General features: G+C 43.0%; 1 protein-coding gene across 9 annotated transcripts in view; it reads left to right on the forward strand.

Annotated features, from left to right (window-relative positions):
* The first annotated feature begins 1470 nt into the window (after positions 1–1470).
* The window catches only part of MYO5A (myosin VA), a 105515-nt gene continuing 79888 nt past the window's right edge, over positions 1471–27097 (forward strand). For 6 of the 9 annotated variants that reach the window (XM_080395044.1, XM_080395048.1, XM_080395050.1 and 3 more), the window contains exons 1-3: positions 1472–3870; positions 25083–25193; positions 26648–26819. In XM_080395044.1, the coding sequence (XP_080251170.1) occupies positions 3844–3870; positions 25083–25193; positions 26648–26819 (310 nt within the window). In that variant the 5' untranslated portion in view covers positions 1472–3843. Of the gene's footprint in view, positions 3871–25082; positions 25194–26007; positions 26102–26647; positions 26820–27097 lie in introns of those variants that run through there. The other 3 variants (XM_080395052.1, XM_080395053.1, XM_080395054.1) reach the window with 2 other exon arrangements.

The raw sequence follows: 27097 nt of genomic DNA on the forward strand, positions 1-27097 counted from the left end.
GAAGTCTGTTTATTTACTGCTTTGGAAAATATTGACAAAGCCTCCACCAGTTTTGTTTGGATGTTTGACTTTGGTTTAAAATGGGAACATGAAAGTACTTTTTGTTTGTGACTGTCTAAATTTAATGACAGATTTCAGTTTGGTTTAGTTTTTTTTTTTACCTTAATGGCCAACAATGTTGTAGCTCTTACTAAAAGAGCAATATGGTTGGATAATCTGTCAATTTCTTTGACGATATTACAGAACAATCAAATAACTGTCATTGACATTCCTGGTTTTGGGAGTCTCTACAGAGACTGGATTCAGTTTCTTGCTTGTACTTCTGTCTGTTAGTACAGTGGGGTTGTTTTTCTTACTGGGTTTGAAGAGAAAACAACTGTTAAAAGTCTTCCTGGAGAAACAGCATTTGGATTTTTAAAATGTGTGGTGTTGAATTACATGGATGAAATTACACAGATGCTTAAATGCAAGAATGGGAGCTGTGAATTCTTCTGAACTTCAGTTCTGTTCTCAGGTGATGGTTTTTATACAGTTGAAAAAAAATCTGGCTAATACATTGAAAAGGAAATAGGTATGTGATGTTCTGGAGACCAGAGGAGTCTTCCTAGTATAGGCATAGATGGATAGAGGCAAGCTTTCTGCTTGGGAATATCATGATGTAGGTTTTGGTTTGTCTTTTTTTCGTAAGGCCAAAAAGCCTGGAAATAAATCCCAAGCATTGCTGGGAGAATGTGCGCATGGTATGTGATTTTCTCTCTTCCTATCTCTTACATTACATTTCAGAGTTCTCGACTGGTAACTTCAATCAGTACTGGCTGAAACCAGCCCTGTTTGTTTCCTACAGCTAAAAGTTACAGGCTTCATCCTTGTAGTGTGAGAACATAGGAAAGGGTCGCAAGGGGATTTTAGCCTATGAACTTCTCTTAGTTAGTCTTTCTGGTGAAAGCTACTTGGGGCTAAACTGATGGTCAATGTTGAATATATAAATGCTTTTCTGAAGGAGTGGATAGGCCCATCCACTGTACCACATAAGCCATCTCATGTTCCTTATGTTACCACTATATGTTATTTCTGCGCATCTAATGATTTCTGGTTTTTGTTTGGCCAACAGAAAATCCACTGCTCACTTGCAGTACAGTGTGACAACAACAGAATAGGAAATCCGAATTGAGAAGGGGATTTTTCTGCCACAGTTGAACAGAACATAGATGTAAGAAAAGAGATAGGAGAGATGCTTTGTGGTCAGTTCTGAAAAATATTATATAAACTAATCTCTATTCATGGAAGGATTCTTTTCTATTTTTTTTTTAATTGGGTTCAAATTCAGTATAAAATTCTGCATGCGGACTGAGTGTGCTACATTAGCCATACGTTGTCAGCTGGAGTGCCCTGGGATATATGCTCTGAAATCAAATGCCATAAATGATCTTTTTGAAAAGATTCTGTGCAAGGTAAGAGATGAGGACATTTAAATTCTTGCCAGCAAATGTTTGATGCAGGAGATGCATCTTAAAGTAATGAATAAGTAGTCAGTCTAGATAAGTTACAAACAGGTTGTTTCTTGCCAACTTTCAGTGTCCCCAATTCCTGTCCTTAATGACAGATTTGAAATCCTGGTTTATGCAAATTGTGTCAAATCATAGCATATTTTGGACTCTGATATCTATTTTTTGCTGGGGCTTATAATTACATTTGGCTTTGAGCTCCAGCTGATACAGTAATCCACAGTCCGAGCGAACTCCTGAAATTAGTGTCTTTGAATTTAGAATAGAAACCATCCTGAAGAAAGGGTATCAAATACTGGATATGAAGCAGCACAGAGTCAGAGGGGAGGTTCAGGTCCCTTCTGAAAACAAAACTGTTGAGATTTCTGTGGTTCATACATCCAGATTCTTAGATTAAACCTATTAAAGGGGGATGATCGCACTCTTAAATGTGTGCCGAACATGCACGATGACTGGTAGCTTTAGTATATATCTCTCTGTCTTGCCATAGTGTACACATGAGGAGCTGCTGTGCAAACTTCTTGGCCAAAAACCTCACCCCTGACCTGGCCAGAAATTCACATGAAAGAGTTCTGGGCTTCTCATAGGGCTGAAGGAAAATGTCCAGTTCTGCTGATGGATGTGAGCCTCCTAGGCATGGAACAGTAACAGTAATTGTGGCTGATAATCCTGGACATACTGGCAGAACATGGGAAGGCAGGTATTTTTTTAAATTCATTTCTCATTTGAGTTTCAACTCTGAACTCTTCCAGCAAAACCAAGGTTTTCTTTTAATCTCTTCTCTGAAATTACTAACCTTAGTTTACTAGCTGTGAAGACTGTGCCTAATACAAACAACTCTAGGTAAGGCTCCATATTTTCATCTTAACTGTTTTTTGTTTGTGCTTGCTACTTTCTCCATCTCCTTCAGTGAGAAGCAGTGAAGTAGATAGATTATAGCATGTATTGGGAGTGTTGATTTTGGGAGTTCAGATAGTAACAGCCAGAAGTAGAAATCCAGTGATGAGTGATTTTTGAGCAGGTCACCCACCTCTTTCACGGCTCATTTTCTCTGTACGATGGGTCTGTCTGTTTATTTGATAGTTGCAGCAAGTGTCAGGAGTACAGTTACTACCCACAGAATACCGAGCTGTTACTTGAACAGTCGAAGTTCGCCAAGATGATACCATTTAGTAAGTCAAAGCATTTCAGTGGAGAGCATGGCAAAGATAACAGTTTCAAGCTTGTTTTGTATTTTGGATGGCTTGGACTGTGGGATGCCATGCCAAGGTGAAAAGGGAGAATGCAGAAAGACAGCAACAGCTTTCAGTTCTGCTGTGGAAAGCACTCTTGCCATAACATGACCTGTAAAAATCACTCGTTAATGATTCATAAAGCAATGAGGTGCTGTCTCAAGAGCTAGCCAGAACACGGATTACGCCTTTCATTCCTTTCTCCATGGATGTTCAACTTTTCAAGGATGTGTGCCTTCATTTCTTGGTGAGAACTGGACTTGCTTATGGCAGCAACTGTTTCGGGCCCAGTTCTCTTTGCTGTTTTCAGCAGTGGTTTGAATCATTAAAAAAAAAAAATCAAGCTGGAGGAGGTTGTAAGCAATTTGAAGGATGGGATCAGAGTTGGAGAGCGAAGACAAAAAAAAATGGAAAACTTGGCACCTGAGAAATACACGCTGAAATACAGGATGGGGATAGCTGGGCGGGCGGTGGGGTGGCGGCTGTGACCCGGGCAGAGAGCTGGAGGGGCGGCGGGAGCGCGGCCCCTGGGGCAAGGGAGCGGCCCGAGAGGCCGGGGCGGGGGAACCTGAGGGGGAGCGGCCCGTGAGGCGGGAGCGCGGCCCCTGGGGCGGGGGAGCGGCCCGTGAGGGCGGTCGGTGCTGGGCCTCAGCCCGCCTGGGTCGCCGCGGGCGCGCAGCGGCTGGACAGCGGCGGGAATCACCGGCGCGCCCGGCGGGGAAACGCGTGATTTGTTCAGGCCGGGGGAAGAACGGCAGCAGGGTCGGGAGGAGGGGAGGGACGCCGGCTCTTGCTTAGGCGGGCGGAGGCCGCAGCCCGGCTTTTCGCTCGGCGGCCCCTCCGGCAGCGCGGGGAGGGCAGCGGGCAGCGCCAGAGGGCGGCCGGCCCGCCCGCCCGCCGGGGAGGCCCCGCGCCGCCCGCCGCTCCCACAATGCACAGAGCGGCGGCAGCCCCGCCGCCCGCCAGGTAGCAACATGGCGCGCCGCGCCCGGGCCGCCGCCTGAGCATCCTCCCTCCCTCCCTCCCTCTCGCCCGCCCTCCCGCCGCCGCCTCCGCCTCCCGCCGCCGGGCTGCCGCAGAGGGGCCGCCCGCCCGCGCCCTGCGCCATGGCGGCCTCAGAGCTCTACACGAAGGTAGGGCGGCGGCGGGGCCGGGGGCTGCGCGGGGGCGGGCGCGGCGGCGGCGGGGGGAGCGCGGCCCGGGCGAGTGGCGCAGCGGCAAGGCAGGGCAGCGGCGGGCGCTGCCATCTCCGGCCCCGGCGGTCGCCCCGCGGCGGGGCCGCCCCGGCGGGTGCCGGCGCCTCTCCCCAAGATGGACCCGCATCCCGGCGGGGCGCGGCGGCGGGGCCCGCCGCCCCCGGAGCGGCTCTGCCCGCCGGGCCGGGCGGGGAGGCAGCGCGGGGGAGCCGGCCTTGCCCGCCCCGGGCCCGCCGCGGGTAGCGTGGCTGCACCGCCCGCGCCGTGTGCGGCACCGACTCGTGCGGCACAGGCGCTCTGCTGTTCAACTCGCCGCCTGGGTGACACTGCACCTTTAGGTTGTGTTTGTTCCCCTGGCAGCCGCTCAGGAGCCCTACAGTCAGCAGCGATGCGGTGCGTGGCTCTCGTGCGCTTTTCAAACAGACGCTTTTCCCATCTTTATAGTCCTGTGCGTTAGTGTCTGTCATCAGCTGCCACCTGGAAGCAGTTCCTCCCTGCTCGTCTGGACGGTGGCAAAGCCTGCAGATCGAGAGCTGTGGAAACGATTCTTTGGGCTGCTAGCCAGGCATTGTTTTCATTGCTCTGCCGTGATCTGCTGTAAAAATCGGGAAAAAAAAGGACAGACCACAGGTCTTTAAGGGCAGAAGTGATGACTGGGGTCGCCAGAACTGCTCACCGCAGGACAGCATTGCAAACTCCAGATACTTCTTTCAGAAAGCTTGCACAGTCAAAGTGTGTTTTATTGAAAGCTGTGCCATCTAGATCCTCGAGCCACTTTATGAAATACTCCAGAATTACCCCCAGTCTGGTTCTTTGTGTGAGGAGAGAAAGGAAAGGAAACAGGCTTTTTGTTCTGGCAAGAATAGTTCACCTTATTTGTAGAGTCCTCTCACTCAGATGTGATAAGACAGTGTGTTAACTGTGCATCAGTACAAATCCAACTGGACAGTCCCTTCAATAGGCTTGACCATACCTGAATATTGTATTTGTGTAGGAGAGACTGAATGTGAGGAAGTGAGGTGAGCCTGCACCCCTTTAAGGATGCTGAATACATTAATTGTTACCAGGCATCTTGGTGTCTTTTGCCTCCTACAAAGTATCTCTGTTAACTGTCATTGCAAAACGGGATGAGGATTAGCATTCTGGTCAAGAGAGCAATGGTACTGCAGAGTTGTTTCCAAGCGCCCAACAGACCTCCTCTATGTAAGGAGTTATTTTGGAAAGGTATTCTGGATTTATCTCTCTCTGTGGGTGTTCTTATTATGGAGTTAAAGTGTCTCATAAGAAGTTGATGAGAAAGACTTCTTTTTTTCTTTTTTCTTTTTTTTAATTTCCAACCCCATCTGACCTTGAATTCACTTCCTAGAGTGGTTAAATCCTTTGGTCAGAAGGTGCCCTGAAAATGTGGATTCCTGTTGTCTTGGGATTGTTTAACAGTGGAAGGCTCAGGGCCCCGTGTGGTTCTTGAGGAAGGCATGGCTCTGAATTGGGTGCCTGGGTAGGAAAGCTGCTGGGTGTTCAAGAGAGACTGTCTCTGCTCTCTTCCCTCTCTGCTGACTTTTTCCCCCACGTAAAGCCATCTTTCTGTTTAAATCGCGTTCAGTATCTCATCCTTGATTAAGTAACATAAGTAATGGATTTAAGGTCATAGCATGCAGAGGCAAAAGTAGTGAACACAAAGTCAAACAAGCGCAGGAGTGATCCTGCTCCAGTAGGGACCTGCTGGATGACGAAGGCCAGTGAGTTTGCTTCTGTGTTTTACTCTCACACCACAGGCTGTTCTTGTCCTCTTTAGAGCCATATGTAGGCACAGAAAGAGCGATTTTCACGTCTATTTTATACTGGCAGGCACGAGTCAGGATTGTCATTCAGGACAGCTGCTTAACGTACCAGAGCTTCCAGCATAGCATCGAGGCTTAATGTATGGTGTTGGCATAGATACTTTGCTGGTGAGCAGGGTAGTGTGTGAATTTGCAGCACATCGTTGCTGGCTGTGTGTTTGCACATGTGTGTCCTGAAGTGAAGTACCTGGCAGCTGTCTTACCCTCTCCTACTGGGAACCCACGTCCCAGCTTGCCTGAGTTGTTCAGGTAGCTGTGTTCATGCGAGTTACTTGGAACAACAGTTGGTAAAATCATATTAATGACTGGATGACCAGTGTTGCAAAGAATTTGTCAGCATCTCTTCAAATGTTGTCTGAGAATGGGAGAAACAGACTTCTTATTTCTGGCTATTGTTTGTGGAAGTGAGGTGCTCTGCTGCATGCTTCAGTGTGTCCAGTGTTGCTAACATGCACTGTTAAGCCTTCAAATTTGGTCTCTTTGCTTTCCAGCATAAAAAAATAGCACCCACTGACCCAACCAGATGTACTGTCTTGAAAGAGCTTAAAGGAGCTCTTGCTTTCCCAAGCTAAATTCTTTTTTTGTCAGAAAGCAGCAACAGAAGTTTTTGAAGAAGTCGTGCTATCGCTATGAAAATCTTATTTCTTTGAGGCATCTGGGTGTATGTCTGAACTTGGTGACCGTAGAGGCAGCTTCATTGTTGCACGGTTGTCGTTAATCTGGAAATTTGGATTTAAGTGAAAGGACTGTCTTGAGCTCTCACACAGGCTAGTTACAATGGACCCAAACAAGCTTTGTGTTCCTGTGCCCAGTGATGCTGCAAACACAGATTCTGCTTGAAGGCATTAGCTTCAGTTTTGGGGTGCAGCAGTTTAAAACTGCGCCATGGGTTGTATCCTAGGCATTCTTATTTAAAATATTATGCCTATGAGCTCTGGTTAACTTGTCCTGTTGGGTATCTATCACTGGCGGGTTGGTGGTCCTGCTGTAGCATCAGTTCTGAAAGTTTTGGTTCTTTGACTCTGGCAACAAACTTAGGAGAATCTTGATGTGTTTCCTGAATCACTGAAGCCCTGCTGAGTGGTGCTTGGGTGTAGTCAGTCAGCATTTCAGTAACTGTTGACCAACAACAGTTAGATACCTGCTTCTGCTGACCCATAAGAATTGGTGGGGACAATGTAGGCCATGTGTCAGCTTTTGTTAAGTGTAATCTGCTTTCCTTGGAGATTAAGAACAAGTGAGAACATTTTGCCTAGACCTCGAACTCATCTGACTTCTCTGCACTGGCCAGGTTTTGTGTGAGATTTGTGATTTTCAGGTGTGTAAAACCAACCCCCAGCACATGGTCTTACTGCCTGTACATGAAAATTGATGAAGCAGATCAGACACTGTGTTTATGCCACCTCTTTTAAAGTCAGAGTGAAGAGTTAACATCGGTCATTTTTGTTCTCCTTTTTCCCTGAGTTTGAGTTGTTTCTGTTTCACACTGTGCTTTGCTAGAGCATGCTGCTTTGCCCTCTTGGGATTTCTGTTTCAGTTTTGTGTGGCTGTGTGCAATGGACTTATTTATGTATTTATCCATTCAGTCAGGCATTAATTTATTTTTATTCTTGTTGCTAACAATGTGTTCCTCCGTTTCCAGTATCTTTGAGATTAAGGGCAGCTAGCTTCAGATAGCCTGCTCCTAATTTAGGGCCTAATCTAATTTCAGTTTGCGTGAATGGAAATATTCCTTGGAACACAGAGGAATCTGTAAATGGTTTTTGCTGGAGAGTACAGTCTGGGCAGGCTGAACTCAGTAGCCTGACCTTCAGTCCTGCTGCCCTCTCCCTGAAATGGTTCAGTTTGAGGGTTTGTAAGCTGTAAACTGAGTTAGGGAAGTGTCAGAGGGAACTGCATAGAACAAAAACCCTGCTTGTGTGGTCCCCAGCGTTGCAAGGAGCCCTTTCTTGCTTTCCTGGGGGTGTCTGCGGGCAGCTGCTTCGGTGGGAAGCCAGGGTGTTAGGAGGCTTGGTCTTCCCCTTCAGTTGTGCTGGGCCCTTGCAAGCGAAAATGGCAAAAGGCAGATTCTGACCAGGTTATGGCTCTTGGGTATGTTAATGGTACGTGGGGAGGGAAGTACAGCAAGAACCTACCTGAGTATAAGACACAAAATGTAACCATGTTTCCCTATGTCTGTGCTTATTACTGGGTTTTTCTTGGGGGTTAAAAAAAAGCAGCCTTAATTGTGTAGTCTTGTATATTGCTGTTCAAACTATTGGATGTGACATAAGTGTTTTCTGCGTGTTAAACAGTAACCAGTTGTCTCAGTAGATCGCTGCTTTGTTCCCCGAGAGCAGTGCTGCCCGGTAATGCAGAGGTGGGAGTTGTTCATCTCCACCACAACCTGGGTGTGCTGCTCTGCTTTGGAGTCGGACCCGTGCGGTGCGGCTCAGAGCAGAGAGGCTGTTGCGGAAGTCAGATATGTGCTGTCAAACAATTACTTCTGCAAATGACAGTGAGCCTTTACAGTGCATTTTATAACTGTCTCTGCCTCTTCTAAAATTCTAATGCAGCAGCAGAAAGGGGATATTTCAGTTGCTTTTCTGCTTTGGGGATGTGCTATGTCACTGGAATAAGCATGGTGGCAATTCTGCCAGTGACAACTCACTACTGTGTGCACCAACTTTATTCTTGCCTTTAAATTGAAGGTGCTGGGGATGTAATTACTCAGCAGTCTAACAATACTTGGTTTAACCTAACCTTGACATTTTATTATGTTTTTGTAAAAAAAAAAAATTTCTTGTAGTTGAATGCCAACCACGTCAGCCTAACAGAAAACTAGCTTTCTAATGGCAGTTTCATGACATGTCAACAATCCATTACTCTTGTTAAAAGAAACTGTGAACCTTGGGAAGCAAAGTGAGCGGTGGTGTGAGTCAGAGGCCGGTCTGTGCCAAGAGCTGCTCCCCTGGGCACTGAGTGTGTCCGGAGGAGGAAATAATACCACCCTGGGCAGGTCAGTGGGGCTGGAGAGGTACCAAGCTGTTCGGGAAAGCTTCTCACAGCCCACAAACAGTTTTTGGGAGGGCATATCCTGTAGGTCTAACAGAACGCTGAAAGTGTAGCATCGTTAGGAGCTACTTAGGGGGGGAGAAAGAGATCAAAGCTTTATATTAAAAAATAGGTATTTTTTTTTCTGTAGACATAATCTTGAAAGTTGTGTGAATTCTTTGTTACATGTAAAGAATAGTTGTGAAGGTCCCATTTATAATTGGTCTTATTTGTTTAATTCTTTGAGTTATTGTTTAATGTTAAAACATTTACCTAATAATTTTGGTGGATTATGTGGTATCACCCCCAAACTGTCATCGGCAATCCTTGCAGAATAGTAATGTCTGTACATTGAGCTGTCACTGATTACTTGCAGTCTGTTTCTACTGCAGCGATTTTATAGCATGAGCCAGATGGCTTAGGTAATGGATTACTATTATTTTTTAGATAAATAAATCACCAGATAAAGTGCTGTTGAGCTCCTGCTATGTCAGGAAATGTGTGCAATGACCATCATTATCTTTTGGTGAGCCACAGAGCGCTGGGTTGAGTTGGAAGGGATTGGCGGCCAGTCAGGCAGATGTACCTGGCTGCTAGGGTCTCCTCATGGGGTCTTTGGGAGTTTAATCCTCTCCATGTGTTCTCATAACAAAGTAATTTCTGCCTGTCTTTAATGAGACCCATTGTTTAATCTCTGCAGGACTAAAGAAAGCATTTTTGTTATTGAAATTTGCTCATTGAACCAGTTGAATTGGAGGAAGTCACAGAAACGTCCAGTATCACAAGGTTTCACTGTTTCTGGATGGTCTGTTTTTAATAGGATTTAAAAAAGCAAGAAGTGATAGTAAGATTAATTGTAGATGGTGTTTCAGCTGTGAGGGAATGTCCTGGGATAGAGGTAATCTTCTTAGTAGCCGGTGCAGTGCTGTGTTTTGGATTTGGTGTGAGAATAACATAGATAGGCTAACAGGCTGATGTTTTTAGTTGTTGCTAAGTAATGCTTATGCTAAGTCAGGGACTTCTCAGGTTCTCAGGCCCTGACAGTGAGAGGGCTGGAGGGGCACCGGACATTGCGAGGGGACACAGCTGGGACCTGGACTAGCCGAAGGGGTATTCCGTGCCATAGAACATCACGCTTAGCATATAAAGTTGGGGGAAGAAGGAAGGGGGGGATGTTTGGAATGGTGGTGTTTGTCTTCCCAGGTAACTGTTACCCATGATGGAGCGCTGCTGTCCTGGGGATGGCCGAACACCCGCCTGCCGCTGGGAAGTGCTGAATGAATTCCTTGTTTTGCTTTGCTTGTGTGCGTGGCTTTTGCTTTGCCTATTAAACTGTCTTTATCTCAACCCACGAGCTTTCTCACTTCTACCCTTTCCGTTCTCACCCCCATCCCACTGGGGGGGAGTGAGCGAGTGGCTACGTGGAGCTGAGTTGCTGGCTGGGGTTAAACCATGACAGGGAAAAGCAGTGCACAGCTGGCAAGTCTGCTGTCCTGTGGGTACCAGCGGGATGCTGCCTGGATTTCTGGCAAGTCAGAACAGCCTCTGAAGCAGACCTTGGAGGAGCCAGCCACTTGGGGTGTCCTGCAGGGACATCCATTGAATTCAGATTTCGTTACTTGAAAACACAAGGTGTACACAAACCAAATATTTAACTATTTGAAGTCTTGCTTATATTATTGGAATTTTTGACACCTGCATGTATATACAGGCATCTGTACAGACATTGCTGGTTTAAAAGGCATCTTGGCAAGGGGAAGATGATAGACCCAGTTTCACTTGGCACTGTCAAGCAGCATCTTAATAAGAGGCGATGGTTTGTTTTACGCCTCTTGATTAAAGTCAGCTTAGCTTGGTTTGCATGTATGAAGTTAGGGATGAGCAGATTCTGAACTCCTTTACTTGGTCAGGTTTTCTTTTGTGTGATTGAGGGTGCAGAGGTTATCTGTGATCTAATTTTGTGCTTGCTGTAGTAGAGCAGTGTTTACTGTTGTGTGTATCGTGCTTGACTCAGATAGTGAGTATTTGTACAGTTGGGCCAGGGCCAAGAAACGGCTTTCGGCTTTCGGGCAAGGCTGTTGTTCCTGGTGCTTCATTAGCAAACTACTCGAACAAGTTGAAGCAGCAGTGTGCAACTTCTGCTTGTCTTCTCTGCTGCTGAAACAGCAAGGAAGAACTTACTATTTTCCCTTAATACTAGGTGGTTCTTGTTGCAGAAAACATGGTGTTAAGGTCAGAATAAACCCATGGTTCTTAGAAGTTTTTGTCATGTCTGTGACTTTGACTCTTTCCTCAAGCTATGACTTTCTGCTTAAGTTATTTTCATAGATCATAACCCCACTCATGACACGCCACAACAGATGTATGTTTTTGTTTTGGCGGTGATGCTCCTGAGAGTTTGATTGGTTTAAATTGGTAGGCAAACCTTTAAGTAAGTAGAAATGCGTTAGGTACAACATTAAACCTGTTACATAAAGGTCATGGGAGACAGAGAAAATTCACACTATGTTGAATTCAAAGGCTCTTTGCACAGTAATTTTTCCTTTTGTTGGCTTTACTTCTGAGCTGCATCCAGGATGGGGAGTTGTATGGTTGGGTTGCTAAGGCCCTGTTTACTAATGCTAATAGCAAGGCTTTTAGTGACTTTCCTGGCAGAGAAGAGTGCTTTCACTCCTGTGCCAGTGCCACCCTTTGCTTAGGACTGCATCATTTCCTCTTCACTCTCCGTGTTGCTTGGCTCTGCTTAACCCTGGGTTTGCTTAAGCCTGATCCTGCAAAGATTTATCTTTATTCCATGTGAGTAATCACATTGCTTAATTTTATGCTTTGAAATCAAGCATGTAAATCTGAAAGATTGCACCTTTTATTCTCTTATTTCCTCTTACTGCAGGGAAATAACTTTGCTGTCGTATACCTGCTCATAATAATTTGTGTAGGAAAACAAGGGGAAACATATCCTAGGGATGTCATCAAGTTCTTTGTGTTAAGCTCTGTGTATGCATTGTTGCAATAAGTTAGGGCCTGTCTACTTAACACCCAATTTTAATATTTAATAGCAAGAGTGTATTTTCAGGAGTAGTTTTCGCTTTCAGGTCTCCCACCATCTCAGGGAGGTAACAGTTTCACTCATCATCTTTTAGCATAGCCCACTTTCTCGGTTTGCTACAGGCAGCAGCCTCATGTGAAATACTGTGTGAGACGGATAACCTGAACTTCCCAGCACTGCACAAATGTGAAAAGCACCAGCATTATTGAGCTGATGATCCTGATGATTTTGGGGTCTTCCTGTTCCTGGCCATCCGGGTTATAACCTGCACTTTTCACAATATAGCTCAGTTAATTGCAGTATTCAGTAGTTTTGTTTCTGTCTATTTATATACAAATATAATGTAAAGAGGAGAACAGTGCTGGCTAAAAGGTTTGTGGGGTTTTTTTGTTTGTTTGTAAAAAGCAGATAAGTACTTGGTGCAGTTACATTAGAGGAGTGCCCATCTTGCTGAATTCTGGGCATTAAGCAGCTGGAATGTAAGCACAGGAAACTCTAGGCACTACTAATAAAGTTTAAAGATTTTACTCCTACTGCATTTGTGTGGATTGCAGATATTGACCCAAGTTCTGATGTCAGTATCTGTGAAATTTAATGCAAATTCTGAAGAAGTTGGAAATGGATTACTTACAATAGCAGAGATCTTGTGTCTTTATACCATCTGTTCTCCTTAGTGGCATGGATTTAATTTCTTTGGCCTGTTAATCGGGGACAATAGCAAGAATTGTCACGGATCTTTCCCTGAATAATAAATGGCATGGAGGTACTCAAGGCTGGGGTAAAGCTTCTTAAAATTGTAAGGGAGAAGTAGGTACAAACCTAACATCAGATAAGCTGGTATGAATGAGAAGTCACCATGCTGGTGGAGGGTCTGAGGGAGCGGTATGAAGATTAAACTGGAGCAGAGGCAGTCAGGAGTGCAGAATGCAGCTGTGCCTGCAGGGTTGTCTTTCAGTCTGTTACTTCCACGCTGTTTGGTGAAAATTGTGGTTATTTTCTGAAGATCTTGAAAGCTGTTGCATTCCCCTCATCACTCACCAAGTCTTCATTTTTGCCTTTTAACCTCGCTTCGGGTATGACTGTAGGAAGGGCTGTCAGGGTAATTCACACAGAATAAAAGCTGCTGCCAGTAATTAGCAGGAGAAGTGGTTTGCTGAAGTTGTTTGGCTCTTAGGAGACAGCGGGGATGGTTGAGAGCAGACTCTTCCAGGCTACTTACTTACATTGTGGTCTGATGAGAGCCCTCACTTTAAAATTAAATGTAAAGCCTAAAGCAGCGTTGCTTTGAAGAGCTCTCATTCTGTCTTTGTAGTAGGTAAGACAGGGGGGAAATAACGTGTGACGTGTCAAGTCAGTCAGTTTCATCGGGCCCGACATAAATGCCTCCACGCAAATGCAGGTAGATGGGGAATAAACACGGGGAGTTAAGAGAACGCGCATGCCTGCAGGGCTGTGATCTTACTGGCATCACCAGAGGGATGGGATGGTACCTGTGGAGTGCTGGAATGGAAGGATACACAGGCTTTTTAGGAAGGAGCAGGGAGGGGAGGTGAGAAGGGGGTGCTGAGCTCTGTGTCAGCAACCAGCTGGAGTGCACGGAGCTGTATGCCTGGGCAGGGATGAGGAGCCCACAGAGAGCTTATGGGGCAGGGTTAAAGTGAAGGCAGGGACAGGTGACATTATCGTGGGGGTCTGGTACAGGCAGGAAGACCTAGCAGATGAGGCCTATCTGTCTATAGACAGATAGGAGCAGCCTCACCTTCGCAAGCCCTGGTCCTCATGGGGGACTTCAACCCCCTGATATCTGTTGGAGGGACAGCACAGCAGGGCATAGGCAATCCAGGGGGTTCCTGGGATGCATTGATGATAACTTCCTTCTCCGAGTGACAGAGGAGCCGAAGAGGAGAGGGGCCACGCTGGACCTTGTTCTCACCGACAAGGAGGGACTGGTGGGGAGTGTGGTGCTCCAGGGCAGCCTTGGCTGCAGTGACTGTGAAATGGTGGGGTTCAAGATCCTTAGGGCAGCAAGGAGGGTGCACAGCAAAATCGCTACCCTAGACTTTGGGAGAGCTGATTTTGGCTTCTTCAGGTGTCTGCTCAGTAGAGTACCATGGGGTAAAGCCCTGTTGGGAAGAGGTGCCCAAGAAAGCTGGTTAAATAATCAAGGATCACCACCTTAAAGCTCAGGAGTGATGTGTCTCAACAAAAAGGTAGTTGGGCAAAAATGCCAGGAGCCATGAAGTCTTGCTGCAATTACGGATGGTGTCTTTGAGGTCTTCTGTTTGATTATCATAAGACAAGAGAATTTTGAGATTACTTTGTAATTTACAGGAGGACACTCTTGCTCTTTGTAGAGCCAGAGGCATAACCTAAAAATACTATGAGTTGGTCTAACAATGCAGGAATTCATTGCCCCAACATGGCTTGTCACACGTTACTTTCTGCAGACTCCATGGATTATTCATGAGTATCTTTAAAGCAGATGACCTCAGTTGTTTTGCTGAGGAAATCAGAGAGATTCCCAAGTTGCCTTATGAGTTAGTGTATGCTAATACAAGAAGCGTACATGGAGATCGAGCCTATTTTGCCTGGAAAGGAAACGCCAACAGCCTCCGAAAGTGCTGAAAATCTGTGTTACAAGAGATACGGGATGGAAATAGATGGTTTAGACTATATGTATGTTAAAGTAAGTAGAATATGTTTTGTTGTTTTCTTGGTTTTAACATAGGTGAAGGCTATATAGCCAATCATGTAATAACTTATAAATATAATAGTTTATTAATAATAAAGGTTTAAAGTAAGTAGAGTTTTGACTTAGGATCTGGAGATATATAAAGATGCCTTTTTTCAAACATACCAGACAGTAATTTCATTGTTTAGGACATTTTCTCCCTTGGAAAAATCTTATATGTGGAGAAGCATTTGCAGAAGTTGTTAGAATTTCATGTCAGCATGCACTTCTTCCTTGTGACAATCTTATATATTGGAAATAGGAAGGCAATATAAACTTTTTGCAAACAATCAAATAGATAATGCTTGTGGAGAAAAGGAGTGGAGTAGTCTCTCTAAGGCTAAATATGGTATACAATTTCCAGCTAGCCTGAAAGGTTCTAATTTCACTCTCCTCTCCAACACAGCGGTGTCTTCCCTGATTTCTCACGGTAATCAAGGTTAGAATTGCACTAATGACATGAGCTGGACGGGGCAGTGCTCGGGTCCCGGCGGTGCTCGCAGCCCAGCTGCGCCCAGCAACTTGTGTGCACTTTTTGCCTGGGGATTTACCAGGGCAGGGCTGAAGGTGGCAGGGGGAGAAATGCAGCTGCTTCGGCTGAAATGTTCCTGAGAGCAGCACTGTGGCCGTTAACCCTGGTTCTGCTTTCACAGCTTTGCCCAACACTTGCGGAGGGCTCTTTGGGAGGTTTAACTCTGCTCGCTGGTTTTAAGTTAGAACTTGCTGGGTCACAAGATTGCAGGGTGGTCAGCGTTGGCAGGGACCTCTGGAGATAGCAAGTCATTCTGGTTTCCTTGCATGGGGACATTACTGTTAATTTCCCATGAAAAAATGGTGGGACTAAACATAGCTTTATTAGATGTGCTTCACCAATGCCAGGTTGCTTGTTATAATATGGCAGAAAAAAATGTCTGTATTGAGGACTTGACCGTAATGACAGTTATGTTCTGGGTAGCTGAGTATAAAACTAGTTTTCCCTGAATAAGTCAAGTCAAGTCAGTAAAAGCTCTGTTTTGGTGATCTAACTACATCTCAGCCTGGGGCCTCTGTGTTGTTCTAACAAAAAATGATCAGTTCATTTTTTACTTTTAGAACCTCAAGCAGGTGTTTTACTTTCAATGTGACTTTTTTTTTGTGGGGCTAGGATTAAATGAAAAGAATTCTGTTTGGACTTGAGCTCAGCTTTACAGAGGGATGCTCAGAAAAGTACAGCCTTGTCAACTATCAAAAGTTTATACCAAATATCTGTAATTTTTAACTTTTAAATTAAACTTTCACAGTGAAGTCAGTGATTGTCCGTACTCCACATGTTTTACAGATACCAGAAAATTTAGCCTTATTTCACCTGTGAGCTAGGTGATCAGTTATGGCTCCACTACTTTTTTCTTAATAACTTCTTGTTTCGAACTCCAGCGCTGTAGCACGGCACGGCGCAGTGCATCTGTCTGATCAATAGAGCCCTTTATTTTCCCTTCCTGCCTAAGCGAGTGCTCGATACACCAAATAATCTCATGGCAGTGATGCAGATGGCCCTGCTGAAGCAGGGGCGCTGAGACAAAAGACAGTGCCTTCTCTTTCTGCCTGCATGAGCCCAGGACGCGCAGCCAGCTGCAGCCAGCGCCATGAGCCCCTTCTGTCCCCCAGCGAGACTTGGGCTGTGCTGTGCGGTGCGAGAAACGATTCAGTTACCCTGCCTGCCTCCTGTGGGTGAGGTTTCTAGAAGCTTTGGCAAAAAGAATTATAAAAGGCTTCTGTAAGGTCTTAAATCCATTTAAGAACTTCAGAAAATGAAATCCAACATTTCGTTGTGTGACATCGGCGTGTAAAAATATATAAGAAACAGGAGGGTCTTGGCTGAATTTGTACCAGTGCTCTGGAAACAATACTTATTTCAGCATTTAGGTAATTATGCTGTGAAGTCTATATTATGATTTGCATCATCTTAGAGTTGAAACAAGATCATACAACAGCTTGTTTCATTTGCCCTCATAGTATTTGTTTTCTTGGATCTTAAATTCAGGCACCCGTGAAGTTAATCACGACATGGTGAAGGTTTTTTTGTGTGTATTCCTGAAGTACTGGCTTTTGAAAATTTTTTGAATTGGAGAATTTTTTAATATACCCACAAAATTCACTGTAAGCACACAGACACAAAATCGTGCATCCTTTTCCTAATACTATTTTTTTGGACACAACATGTTTCATTAGCTTAATATTCAGGGGATGGCTGTAGCTGTTTCATTTGTCCTTATATTTCTTGTGGCCACTCTTCTACAACCCTTGTAACATGTTTTTCAGGTTGGATGAATTAGGTGTTTTAAGGCAGACTTGTAATTAAATTCTTTTTGAAATCACTAGCATATAATTCAGTGTTGGCCATCGTTTTGGTGGTATGGATCAAAATGCAATACAGCGTATGCCTCTCTGTGTGTATATGACCTCAAATGAAGTTTTACATGAATCAGAATATGTTCCTGTTGCTCCGTCTGGGGTAGGCGTCACGGTTCTGCTTGGCATTTCCGCTGATCTTCTTGTGGTTATTCAGTTATTCTGTGTCTCGAGTAGTGACCAAAACATTGGTGGTTTTGCTCTAGCTGTAATTGCTGTCTTTCTTGAAGGTCTTTCAGAGCCACGTTCATTCCTTTGACATCTCAGTGTATTCCTGACTGAGATTTTATTAAAAAAACCCAACAACTTTGCTGCATTCACATCTTACTTATAACAATGTACTTAAGTTTTTTGATTTATAGTAATGCATACTTCTTTAGACATTTAATTCTTGGTACTAGTTACAAATTACATGCTGTCAGAGTAAAAATGCAGTGAGCTCACATCCCTTTGACAAGGGCCTGGATAAAGGAAAAGGGCTGCCTTCAGTATTTACTTAAAAATTGACATAAAAATTGCAGACACTTTCACTTAGCAGTGTGAAAGCGTAACACTGAAGAAGCATCACTTTACAAGAGTTCCAGCTTGTCACCAACAATCTGAGGAAGGGTTGTTGACAGGAAGCCTAGAAATAGAAATTGGGGATGCAGGGAAGGTTGTAGCTGTGCATCCCTTCCAGCACACTGGCCAGGCCAGCGTCTGTCCCAGTCTTTGTGTGACACTCTGTGAAACGTCTTTTGTTCTGCTGTAATGGATAATACAGCCTTAAGCTCTGTCAGAAGCTTCATGTGGGCAAATTCGTGGTGTACCCAGGTGGTGCTGCATGTGACTTCCCATCGCCGTGGTGAGGTTTTCAGTGGCGGGTACTACTGGCATCACAAGCTGAGTAAGTCGCTGAGTAAGTCACTGAGTACGAGATGGAAGCCCTGGCCGCTGGCTGTGAATGGCTGCTTGGGGAGGGCGGAGGAGACCCTGTGAAAGGTGGTCTGTGAAATACAACAGGAGCTGACAAATGCTCGTTCCCTCATTAGGGGGCTGAATGAGCAATATTTTGATAGCTCAAGTCTTGTCTGGGTTACTAATGACAGGGTGTAAACCAGATCTGTCTCCCTTCTTACAACATTTTGAAGAGAAGGTCAAGTACAATAACGTAAAATGCAGAAAGCTATGTTTTTAAAGATTAAGAAAATGACAACTTTAAAATGTTTCATTTGTTTTAACTCCTTAAAGATGTTTCTTACAAAACCCATATCAACTACAATCTGGGAATATAACTGTTCTTTGATAGATTTGATAGTTAAAAGTAAAACAGAGTTTTCTGGCTCGATGTCAGGCCCAGTGTGTAGATTTTCAGGGTCATAATTTTCTCTGAATTTCAGTGGAAAGGTTGCTAATAATTTTAAAATGTAAAGAAATAAAAACATTTACATTTCTGTTTGCTGATCAAAGTTGCCTGTAGTAGCATGTATATATATATACACACTGTTGCGGGTTTAACATTTTTTGCATCACTTTGAAATAAGGTGAAATTTCAGGTAAATATAAGTCAATGGACATTTTTCCGGTGGTTGAAGAAGTAAAACTTGCTGCACTGATTCTTTGTGGGGTGCTGATAATTTTTGGTTGTACCTTGTACAATCGAGGCATGTTTGGCACACAATGTACAAGTTGTTTTGTTGTTACAGGTCATCAGGTCCTAAATGCAGAGAATGCCTTATAAAAATGCTTGAAGGAAAGAAAAAGAAAGACAGGAAAAAAAGGACTTTAGGATTCAAATGTATTAGTAGATGAAATACTCAAGTGCAAGAGATATTTGTCATTGAGCTGCGGTTCAAGGAGTTCCCTTGTGCGCGGTGAAGGATGCGGTGCCTTACCTGCCTAACCTTGCATGCTGCAGGCGCTTTGACCCAAATTTGCAAACCCAGTGTCAGAAGGAAATTAGCAAGTTGGTAGTGGTGGTGTCCTAGGGTGGAGCTCAGAGCCTGGGTCACCACTGTCCCCTGGATGCTGTTTGGGAGCTCTGCTGTGCCCCATCAGGGAATTCCCACCAGTCAGGGTAACATGGGGCTTCTGATCTTCTTATTAGGTAAACTAACTACATGAGATCATTTTTTGCAACATTAATACATTTGGAACATGAATACAAACTGTCACGTATATTTTCCGCACTATGTATCATGTTATAAATGTTTTTTTTAAATGAATGCTTTCTAAATATCGGGCCTTAAACTGTAAAAGAGGTATGTAAATGGCGGTTGCTGAGCAGCAAGGCCAAAAATATGCTCCATGCCAAAAGAATGTTACTGTCTTTAAGAAAATTGATAATTTTTTTTCGATTCTTTTGCAAAGTTAATGATACCATTTCCTCCAGGCTGCAAGAAGAATTTAGATGAGTTGGTCAGAGGTTTTGCAGCAGCCTGCTTGTCATGGAAATGCTCTGCTTTCCAATCCTCCCTGGTTACTTGGTATTTTTATGAAAGGAGAGTAAAGTCTTGTCTTGTCAAGCTGCAACCGGCAGCAGCTCTTTGTTAAGAGCAGTGCAGTGTTTCCTTGGGACTGCCTCTGTATCGCAGGACAGACAGCAGAAATTTTAGCGGTTTCAGCAGTGGAAGAAGTGGGACCTCCTCCTGCCTCATGTGTGACTGATCAGGATCTCTTTGTAGGGGATCCAGGTTGGTCAAGTTAAGACTTGTGTTCGACCTGTTACTCACCTGGCCATGCATCTGCTGATGTTGTTAATATAAAAGCTGAAGGTTTCTGTTTCAAGTGTTTCTAGGTTCAGTATTATCATCCATGGTGGTGGCACTGTGAACCAAGTATAGGGGAAAATATAAAGCTGAAAGGAAATTATTCTAATAGCATCAAATTATGTTTTCAGAGCAACCCAATCCAAGGAAATCCCACAGCTCAGATACAATTTTCTAGTAAGTTTGCATTTTGCATAGATAAGTTCAACGCTTCTGTTGCGTGAACTTTTATGACTTTGTGTTCTGTTTTGTTGTCATTTCTCGCTAGGATAGATGCTTTTTCCAGCCTAATAATTCAGCCTGCTCTCTCCAGGGAGCCCTGTTCAGTTAGCCACAGGTTCACGCTGAATGATTTTGGTCAAATTTGGCTTTTGACTTTTACCACCTGTTGCTGTTCCATTGGCAGCTTCAGCTAGTGATGCCAGAATTGACTATATCTCCTTGGTCCAGCCATCAATGAACTGGTTTATTTGTCCCCAAAAAGGGGTAATTCTTGAGAGGTAGGAGGGCAATGCCTCTCGTAGGTTTTTCATGGTTAAGACCTGAAAGACTGTGGGTTTTGAGGCTGTCTGAATAAATTAATAGATGATCTCTGCCAAAGGGAAAAACATAGAAGTTCACTTGTATGAGTAGATCTTGCTGAGGAACTGCAGACAGCTTTCTATGAATTGAAATTTCCCTTTTCTTTTTAGGATGTAGATCATTTCATGAACTCTTTCAGCTCTTACCAAAAGAGCTGTTAAGCTGGGAAGATAGCTGTATCTCCTTCTGCAGTACTTGTGATTGTGCAATGGAAGTAGAAAACTATTTGACTGCTGAAGCGACTGCTGAGCCGCTTGCGTAGCTAATTCCATTTTGTCAGCAATGCCAATTAGTACTTCAAAAGGTTAATATCTCAGAAGAGAGGCTTTGTGAGTCATATGGTCTCATTTGATAATTATTATAGTCTGCTGATTTCTTCATGTGACCTAAGATGAAATCATGAGGTATGAGAGAATACTACCATTTCCTATTATATTTTCTTATTACATAAAACTGTGGTAATACAGCTAGCTTTCCGACCCACCAGCAGAAAATGAAAACTTCTCCCTGTGTTTTTTTCCTGTTCTGGCCTCTTGTAGAGGCACAGTATAGGTATCAGTAAGCCATTGCCTTTCAGCAGCCCAGCTTGTCCTTCTTTGAACAAAGTATGATGATTCCACTCTTCCATGTGATTTTGGAGGTGGTGGAGTTTTTTACATTAGTCTGCTGTGGCTGGAAGACAGTCTAGACAAGAAACTGAATTTTGGAATTGTCCTGTCAATGTGCATTTAATTGTTTTCCTTCTGAAATCAAGGGTATCTCACCTGTGTGCCTTATACTTTAATTCAGATGTTTTTTTAAGCTTGTTTAGAGTAAGTGGCAGTCCTGTGAAGGCTCAGCTGAAGATAGCTGTCTGCTGCCTCCAGCCCAGAGTGCCAGCGTGATGGTGTGGCTGTGTCATAGCGCGGCAGGATGGGCTGCATGCCCTCCCCGTGCCTCTTCCGGATGAGGATAAGAAGTCATCAGTAGTGAGCCAGAAACACACCTGCAGAGAGAGTACAACATTATTACCTGGGTAGGAAAGCTAAGTTTGTTAGAGCCAAATCAATACTGAAACACTGTTAGTAAGCTTGGGGTGACATGAAAGGTAACAATATTTACCTAAAATTTCATTACTGCCTTTCCTTGGGTAAATCTTACTGTTATCTCCTCTATCAGCAGTTTTATTCTGGTGGATCCAAATTTGCATTGAACTATTAGAACGAGTAATATATTCATTGATTGTAATAAGGCACAATTTCACTAAATGTCATTTGATTCTAGCTGTAATTTTAATTGTCATTTCAGTGCTAGAATTTTAGAATTTATTGTCATTTTTAGGCTAGAATTCCCTTCCCTTTTTAGAAGGCTGATTTCTAAATCAGTGTCTAGAAGTTTATCGTATTTTAGTCTTATTTTAATGTAGTCATAAACTTGATCTTATATACTAGTAAACAGGAATAGTATTGATACTAGAGTAATGTATTTCCTGAGAGAGGCTCCATCAGCAGTGGTGCTTTGCTTTCTGCTGTGGGGTTGGAGCCCACTAAAGGCTAGGTAGCAATGGCTTTTTAACATCAACTGATTATACAGAAGATAGAATGAAAATCTGATTTTGCAAATAATTCTGCTAAATTGATGAGGTGAGAATGTTGCGAAGTGATTCAGTACTTATAATTAGGAACATCTCTCTTTTTCCTCCCACCTGTTCTTTTTACCAGGTGTTTTATTTGGCAGGGATTTAAGGCTAGGCAGTGATGCTAGTGATGAAAAGCTACAGCTTAGTGCTCATAGGATGACTTTAATATCTGAAGGGTTATGTCATGAGGAAGGTTCAGCTATCCGTAGTAACCCAGTTTCTATGGTGATCTGTTTTCTGCTTTCTCTTTTCCTTCTGTAGACAGTAGAAAATGTACAGTTTCAGCTGAAAAAATTACAGGTGCCCATTTCATGCTGGCACAGATCACAGAGTTAGAAACCGCTACACAGCATTTGCTACCTGAAGTTAACAGTATTTGTGTCTTACAAGGCTGCTGCTGCCATTTTTGCATCATGAAACGTTGCTTTGTGTAGCCCAGAGGAAACCAGCCTGGCGAGGAAACCTGTTTTGTTAGACAAAATTTAAATGCTTTCCTCTTTTGTGTTACATTTACTTTGCATTCTGTTAATTCCTGTGATGAGGAGGAAGCAATTTCCTGTCAGAAATACTGAGGATGGAGAACTCTTGCTATAGCTGGGGGTAGGGGGGGAAACCTGGGCAAAATGTGGTATGCATTCAGTCTTCAGCTGTGTCTGACACCATAGCATCTTTGCATTAAAATAAAAAACTTCTCTGTTTTCTGGCAGGGTTTTGATTTTTAGCGTTGGGATTTTTGTTGTTGTGTTTGGTGTTGGTTTTTTTTTAATAAAAGAGAGTTCTGTGAACAGGTGCACTGTGGTAAGTTTGGATATTATTTATGAAGTTTTACAAGGAATCCTTTATTTTAAAACCAAGCGGAAAGGAAAGAGGACATTGATCCTGAGCGCACTGCTTGACTCTAATACTGCGCTTCTATTGTCACATCCTGGTTAATTATTTTGAAATTATTCTGTAGTCTCTGTAGGTTTGTACTTGCGTTGGCTCATACACTTGTTAGCACGCACCTTCATTTTAACTGAGACGTTTCTTCGCCTGTGAGTTGTGGATGTAGCAGGGCTGAAACAAGCAAACAATCCAAGTGCTCAGATGATGGCTGCTGCTGCTCCTGTCCCAGCTGCTCCACTGCCTTTCTGTTGGCCTCTGCTGCTGTTATATACAGTGCTCTGTGAATGGCGAGAGCACATACTGAAGCACTGTTTTAAGGATTTTTCCCTTTTCAAATAATTCATGAGTATTCATATCTTTTGGGGGAGTGGGGAAGAGAGTATGTAAATAATAAAAGTTATACTGCACTTTTGTAATGAAAACAGTAGCAAATGTGTATGAAACTCATAAAGCTCAATCTAAAAACCAAAACACAACCCCATATTTCCTACAAAGAACAAATTGTCTTTGTATAAAGTAGATTCTTAGGGCTGGCGTAAACATTCAGTGAAGATGAAGACAGACCAGGTGTGGGAGCATAACATTCTGTAGTGGGAGCGATGAAAGTGAATTTTTAATTCTTTATTTCATTATTTTTCTCCTTTCACTCAGTAGGGAGAATCGGTTTACATGTATGGTATAAGCTTTTCAGGAGTTTGGGAGCTTTCTAGAAGGCGGCAGTGGCAGTGCTTTAAAGGCTGCATCGTGTTAAGGGAAAAAGCCGTTGATTTAGGCTGTTGTAAATTACTCACACGCACTGTTCTTGAGCAGCATCCTGGGTATGGGAAGCAAACTGCTTTGTGAAGTTCGCAATAATTCCGGGCACTGAGCCTCCCTGGCAGCCTCCAGCCCCGCAGGGTGCCTACCCCTCTCCTGGGCCAGGGGCTGGGGACTCCTCGGGTCTCCCTCCCCATCCCACTGCCTTTGCTGAACACGTTTTATTGCTTCCCGTCTTACAACAAGAAGGCAATATCAAGTTAGTCTTTCAACAAATCCCTAGTAGAAACAAGAAGTGCGTAATTTTAAGTGGCGGGAAGACTGGGTTAATAAGAGGGGGGGGGGAAAGAAGCATCAGCATTTTTTGAGGCTGAAGATGCTACAAAATAGCAAACAAACAAAAAAAAAGGCACAAAATAAAAATAGCACAAAAGAAGTTGCATAAGATTAGGCGATGAAGATGTATGACCAAATGCAGTTTTCTCTCCCATCAAATGCTGTGTGTTAACAAATACATTATGGTTATTTTGAAATAGTTTAGTGGATTGAGAATGTTTTGCAACATGGCTGCACCTCTAAAGCCAAGAAGCTGTTTTGTTTGCAAAGGTGATGGGAGTGGGATGATCTCAGTGCTCTCTAGGCATTGCAAGAGCGTCAGTTCAGAAGCTTTAATATATTAAAAATGTCATAGCCTTTTCCTTATGTTACTCAAGAGCTGTTTTCATATGTACCTATTTGCATGTACATGCAACTGTCTAAGTAACTAGATGGTTTCCGTATGCCTTCGACTGATTCTTGTATATGAGATAACCATTATGTTTTCACTCATTTAAAAGTGTGAATATTATTTCTGTTTTTGGAAAGAAGTCATATGTTTGTTCCGGTTACTTTTATGAATAAAGTTTGGGTGAAAATGGTCATTAACTGGAATGCTGGTTTGGCTTGTTTTCCTATTATTTGGAGGGGTTTTCAACCAAAAAATTTCATGTTTTTTCTTTTGGCATTGTGGAGATAATCCATTTTAAACTTGCCCTATTTGCAGCTACAAAGAAAGGAGCTTTTAATACTTGAGATCAGATGGCTTTGCCTGAATTAACACAGATGTGCCAATGTGTTCTCTTAGGGGAAGAAAAAAGAAGGCAGAAAAAAGCTATATAATGTTATGCTGCAAATGCATTTAGAACCTACTTAGAAGAGTTACTGCATACTTGATCTCTGAAAACACAGATTATTTTTTTTCTTTGTAGATTTCCAGCATTGAATGTATGTCTTGGAGCATTATTTTGCATGGGAAATGCCTTTTTCTTTGTGTAGGTAATAAAATTAAGCTCATGTAACCTTTTTCCGATATAACAACTTATTCACATCAAACATACTAATTAACTTGTCCATTGCTTAAAAGTTTGGCTGTTAAACATGTATTTAAAAAACAAAAACGTGGTTTTGGTGTCATGCGTATTGATGATTTAACTATAATGGAAGAAGTCGTCACTGACCTTTTGCTGTTGTTATTGTATTGCAGTATGCCAGGGTTTGGATCCCTGATCCAGAGGAGGTCTGGAAGTCAGCAGAACTTCTCAAAGACTATAAACCTGGAGATAAAGTCCTCCAGCTTCGACTTGAAGAAGGCAAGGTAGGTCTGCATATTGGTTGTAAGCTGATTGTTCTTGTTGTCGACAGAAACAGATGTGTCTTTACGCAGGAAGCTGTACTGTCAACATATATCAGTATTTATGTATGTGCAGTCATTCTTGGCCACCAACTTCCAGTAGTATTTTTAGTTACAAAATTGATTTTGCCCGATTTCTAAAATAAATTAAAAATATATTGTTGCTTTTATCTGACTGCCTGTTATGTTCAGTTGCATCATCTTTTAGTGCTTACGCTTTTAAACCTGTAACCCTGGTTTGATATTCCAGTGAGAGCAGTGTTGCTAGGAGAAGAGTGTTGCAGAGAAAGAACTGTGACTTTTAAGTTGAGCATAACCATCAGGAGATTAATAAAGATAAAAAGGGGCAAAGATTAAGGGCAATATGAAAATGATGCTGTATATGGTGTGGAGAAATTATGAGATGTCTACAAAAAGCTCACATCCTTCTAGTCAAGGCCTGTTCATTTTTTTCAAGCCATCTAAATGATTCTTTAATTTTGTTGTAAAACGATGGTGATTCCTCAGGTCTTCTAATGGAAAATAACGATCTACTGCAGTTGGTCAAATATTTATTTTTAATTTCTTTTTTTCTTACTGGTGGGCAGCTTAGATCCTACTCTCATGTAGAGGCCTGCATAACAATGAAGCAAAAAACCCAGATTATATATATAGAATAACTTCTAAATAAAATATCTTACTTGAATGAATGTCGGTCTTTGACTCACATTTCTTATATGGCAAGCTGAGTACAATGTTTTTAATCTGACAAGATTAATTTTCCCCCCACATATTCCAGGCTGTGTGGTGATGCTGCACACTTGCACATTGCATGTAGTAGAATGGGGGTGTTTGCCAGTTAAGTCACGTTGTGTGGGACAAGGAGACAGCAGGTAAATAAAGTGATTTTAGAGCTAGAGACAGATGCAATTAAAAGATCTATATTAGAGATTAATTTAGATCTGCAAAAAATGTAGTAGCTTTTTTTTCAGTTTATGTGTTCTTCATAGCATTCTGCCAGCATTCTCTTGTAATATTACTGTCTGTGAAGCTGGCTGTAGACTGATGTGAATCTGCTTCCTCTGTCTGTTCCACTCCAGAGGAAAATAATATGGAAAGACTAGTTAGATTTATGGTATTAAGTATTTTGTTTTGTTTGATGAAAAGATTTGGCAGCAAAAGCAAGGGGTTTGCTTAAGTACTAGTCTAAAAATATGATCCATCTTTATGGTTGCCTGTTATACATACAGAAAACCCTTTTGGGAAATTGTAAATTATGTTTTTGGAGAAAGAACTGCTAACTTGAACCATCAGAGAATTTAAATTTTGCATTGTGTTTTTGTAACTTGGGCATGTTTTGCTGGGAAGAATGGTTGGAGGGACTGAATGAGGAAACCTAAACACCAGCTCTTTCAACACATTTCCATTTGATTTTTCAGGACCTAGAATATTGCCTAGATCCGAAGACAAAGGAACTCCCACCCTTGCGAAACCCTGACATACTTGTTGGTGAAAATGACCTCACAGCACTCAGTTATCTCCATGAACCTGCTGTTTTACACAACCTCAAAGTTCGATTTATAGACTCTAAGCTAATCTATACCTACTGTGGCAAGTACTGTTGTTTCATACCATAATCTTTACAGAGAATGCCCTAGGCAGGAAAAGGAAAGTTGATATGCCAGCCTTTAACTTAGTCATTTAATGATAGGGCGTGTTGTGCTATTCTTACAGAAGTCCGTATGTTTGTGGTCGTTAAGTGCATGAAGTAGACTTGAGAGTATTAAGCTTCAGAGAAAATTGACTTCTCTGTGTGTTCCTCTAGCTTCCCAGTGGACTCTGTTTATAAAATATGTATACAGCAATTTTAGCTTGCCAATGAGATTCCA

This window comes from Falco punctatus (assembly GCF_963210335.1).
Source record: "Falco punctatus genome assembly, chromosome: 7".
Taxonomy (NCBI): Eukaryota; Metazoa; Chordata; class Aves; order Falconiformes; family Falconidae; genus Falco; species Falco punctatus.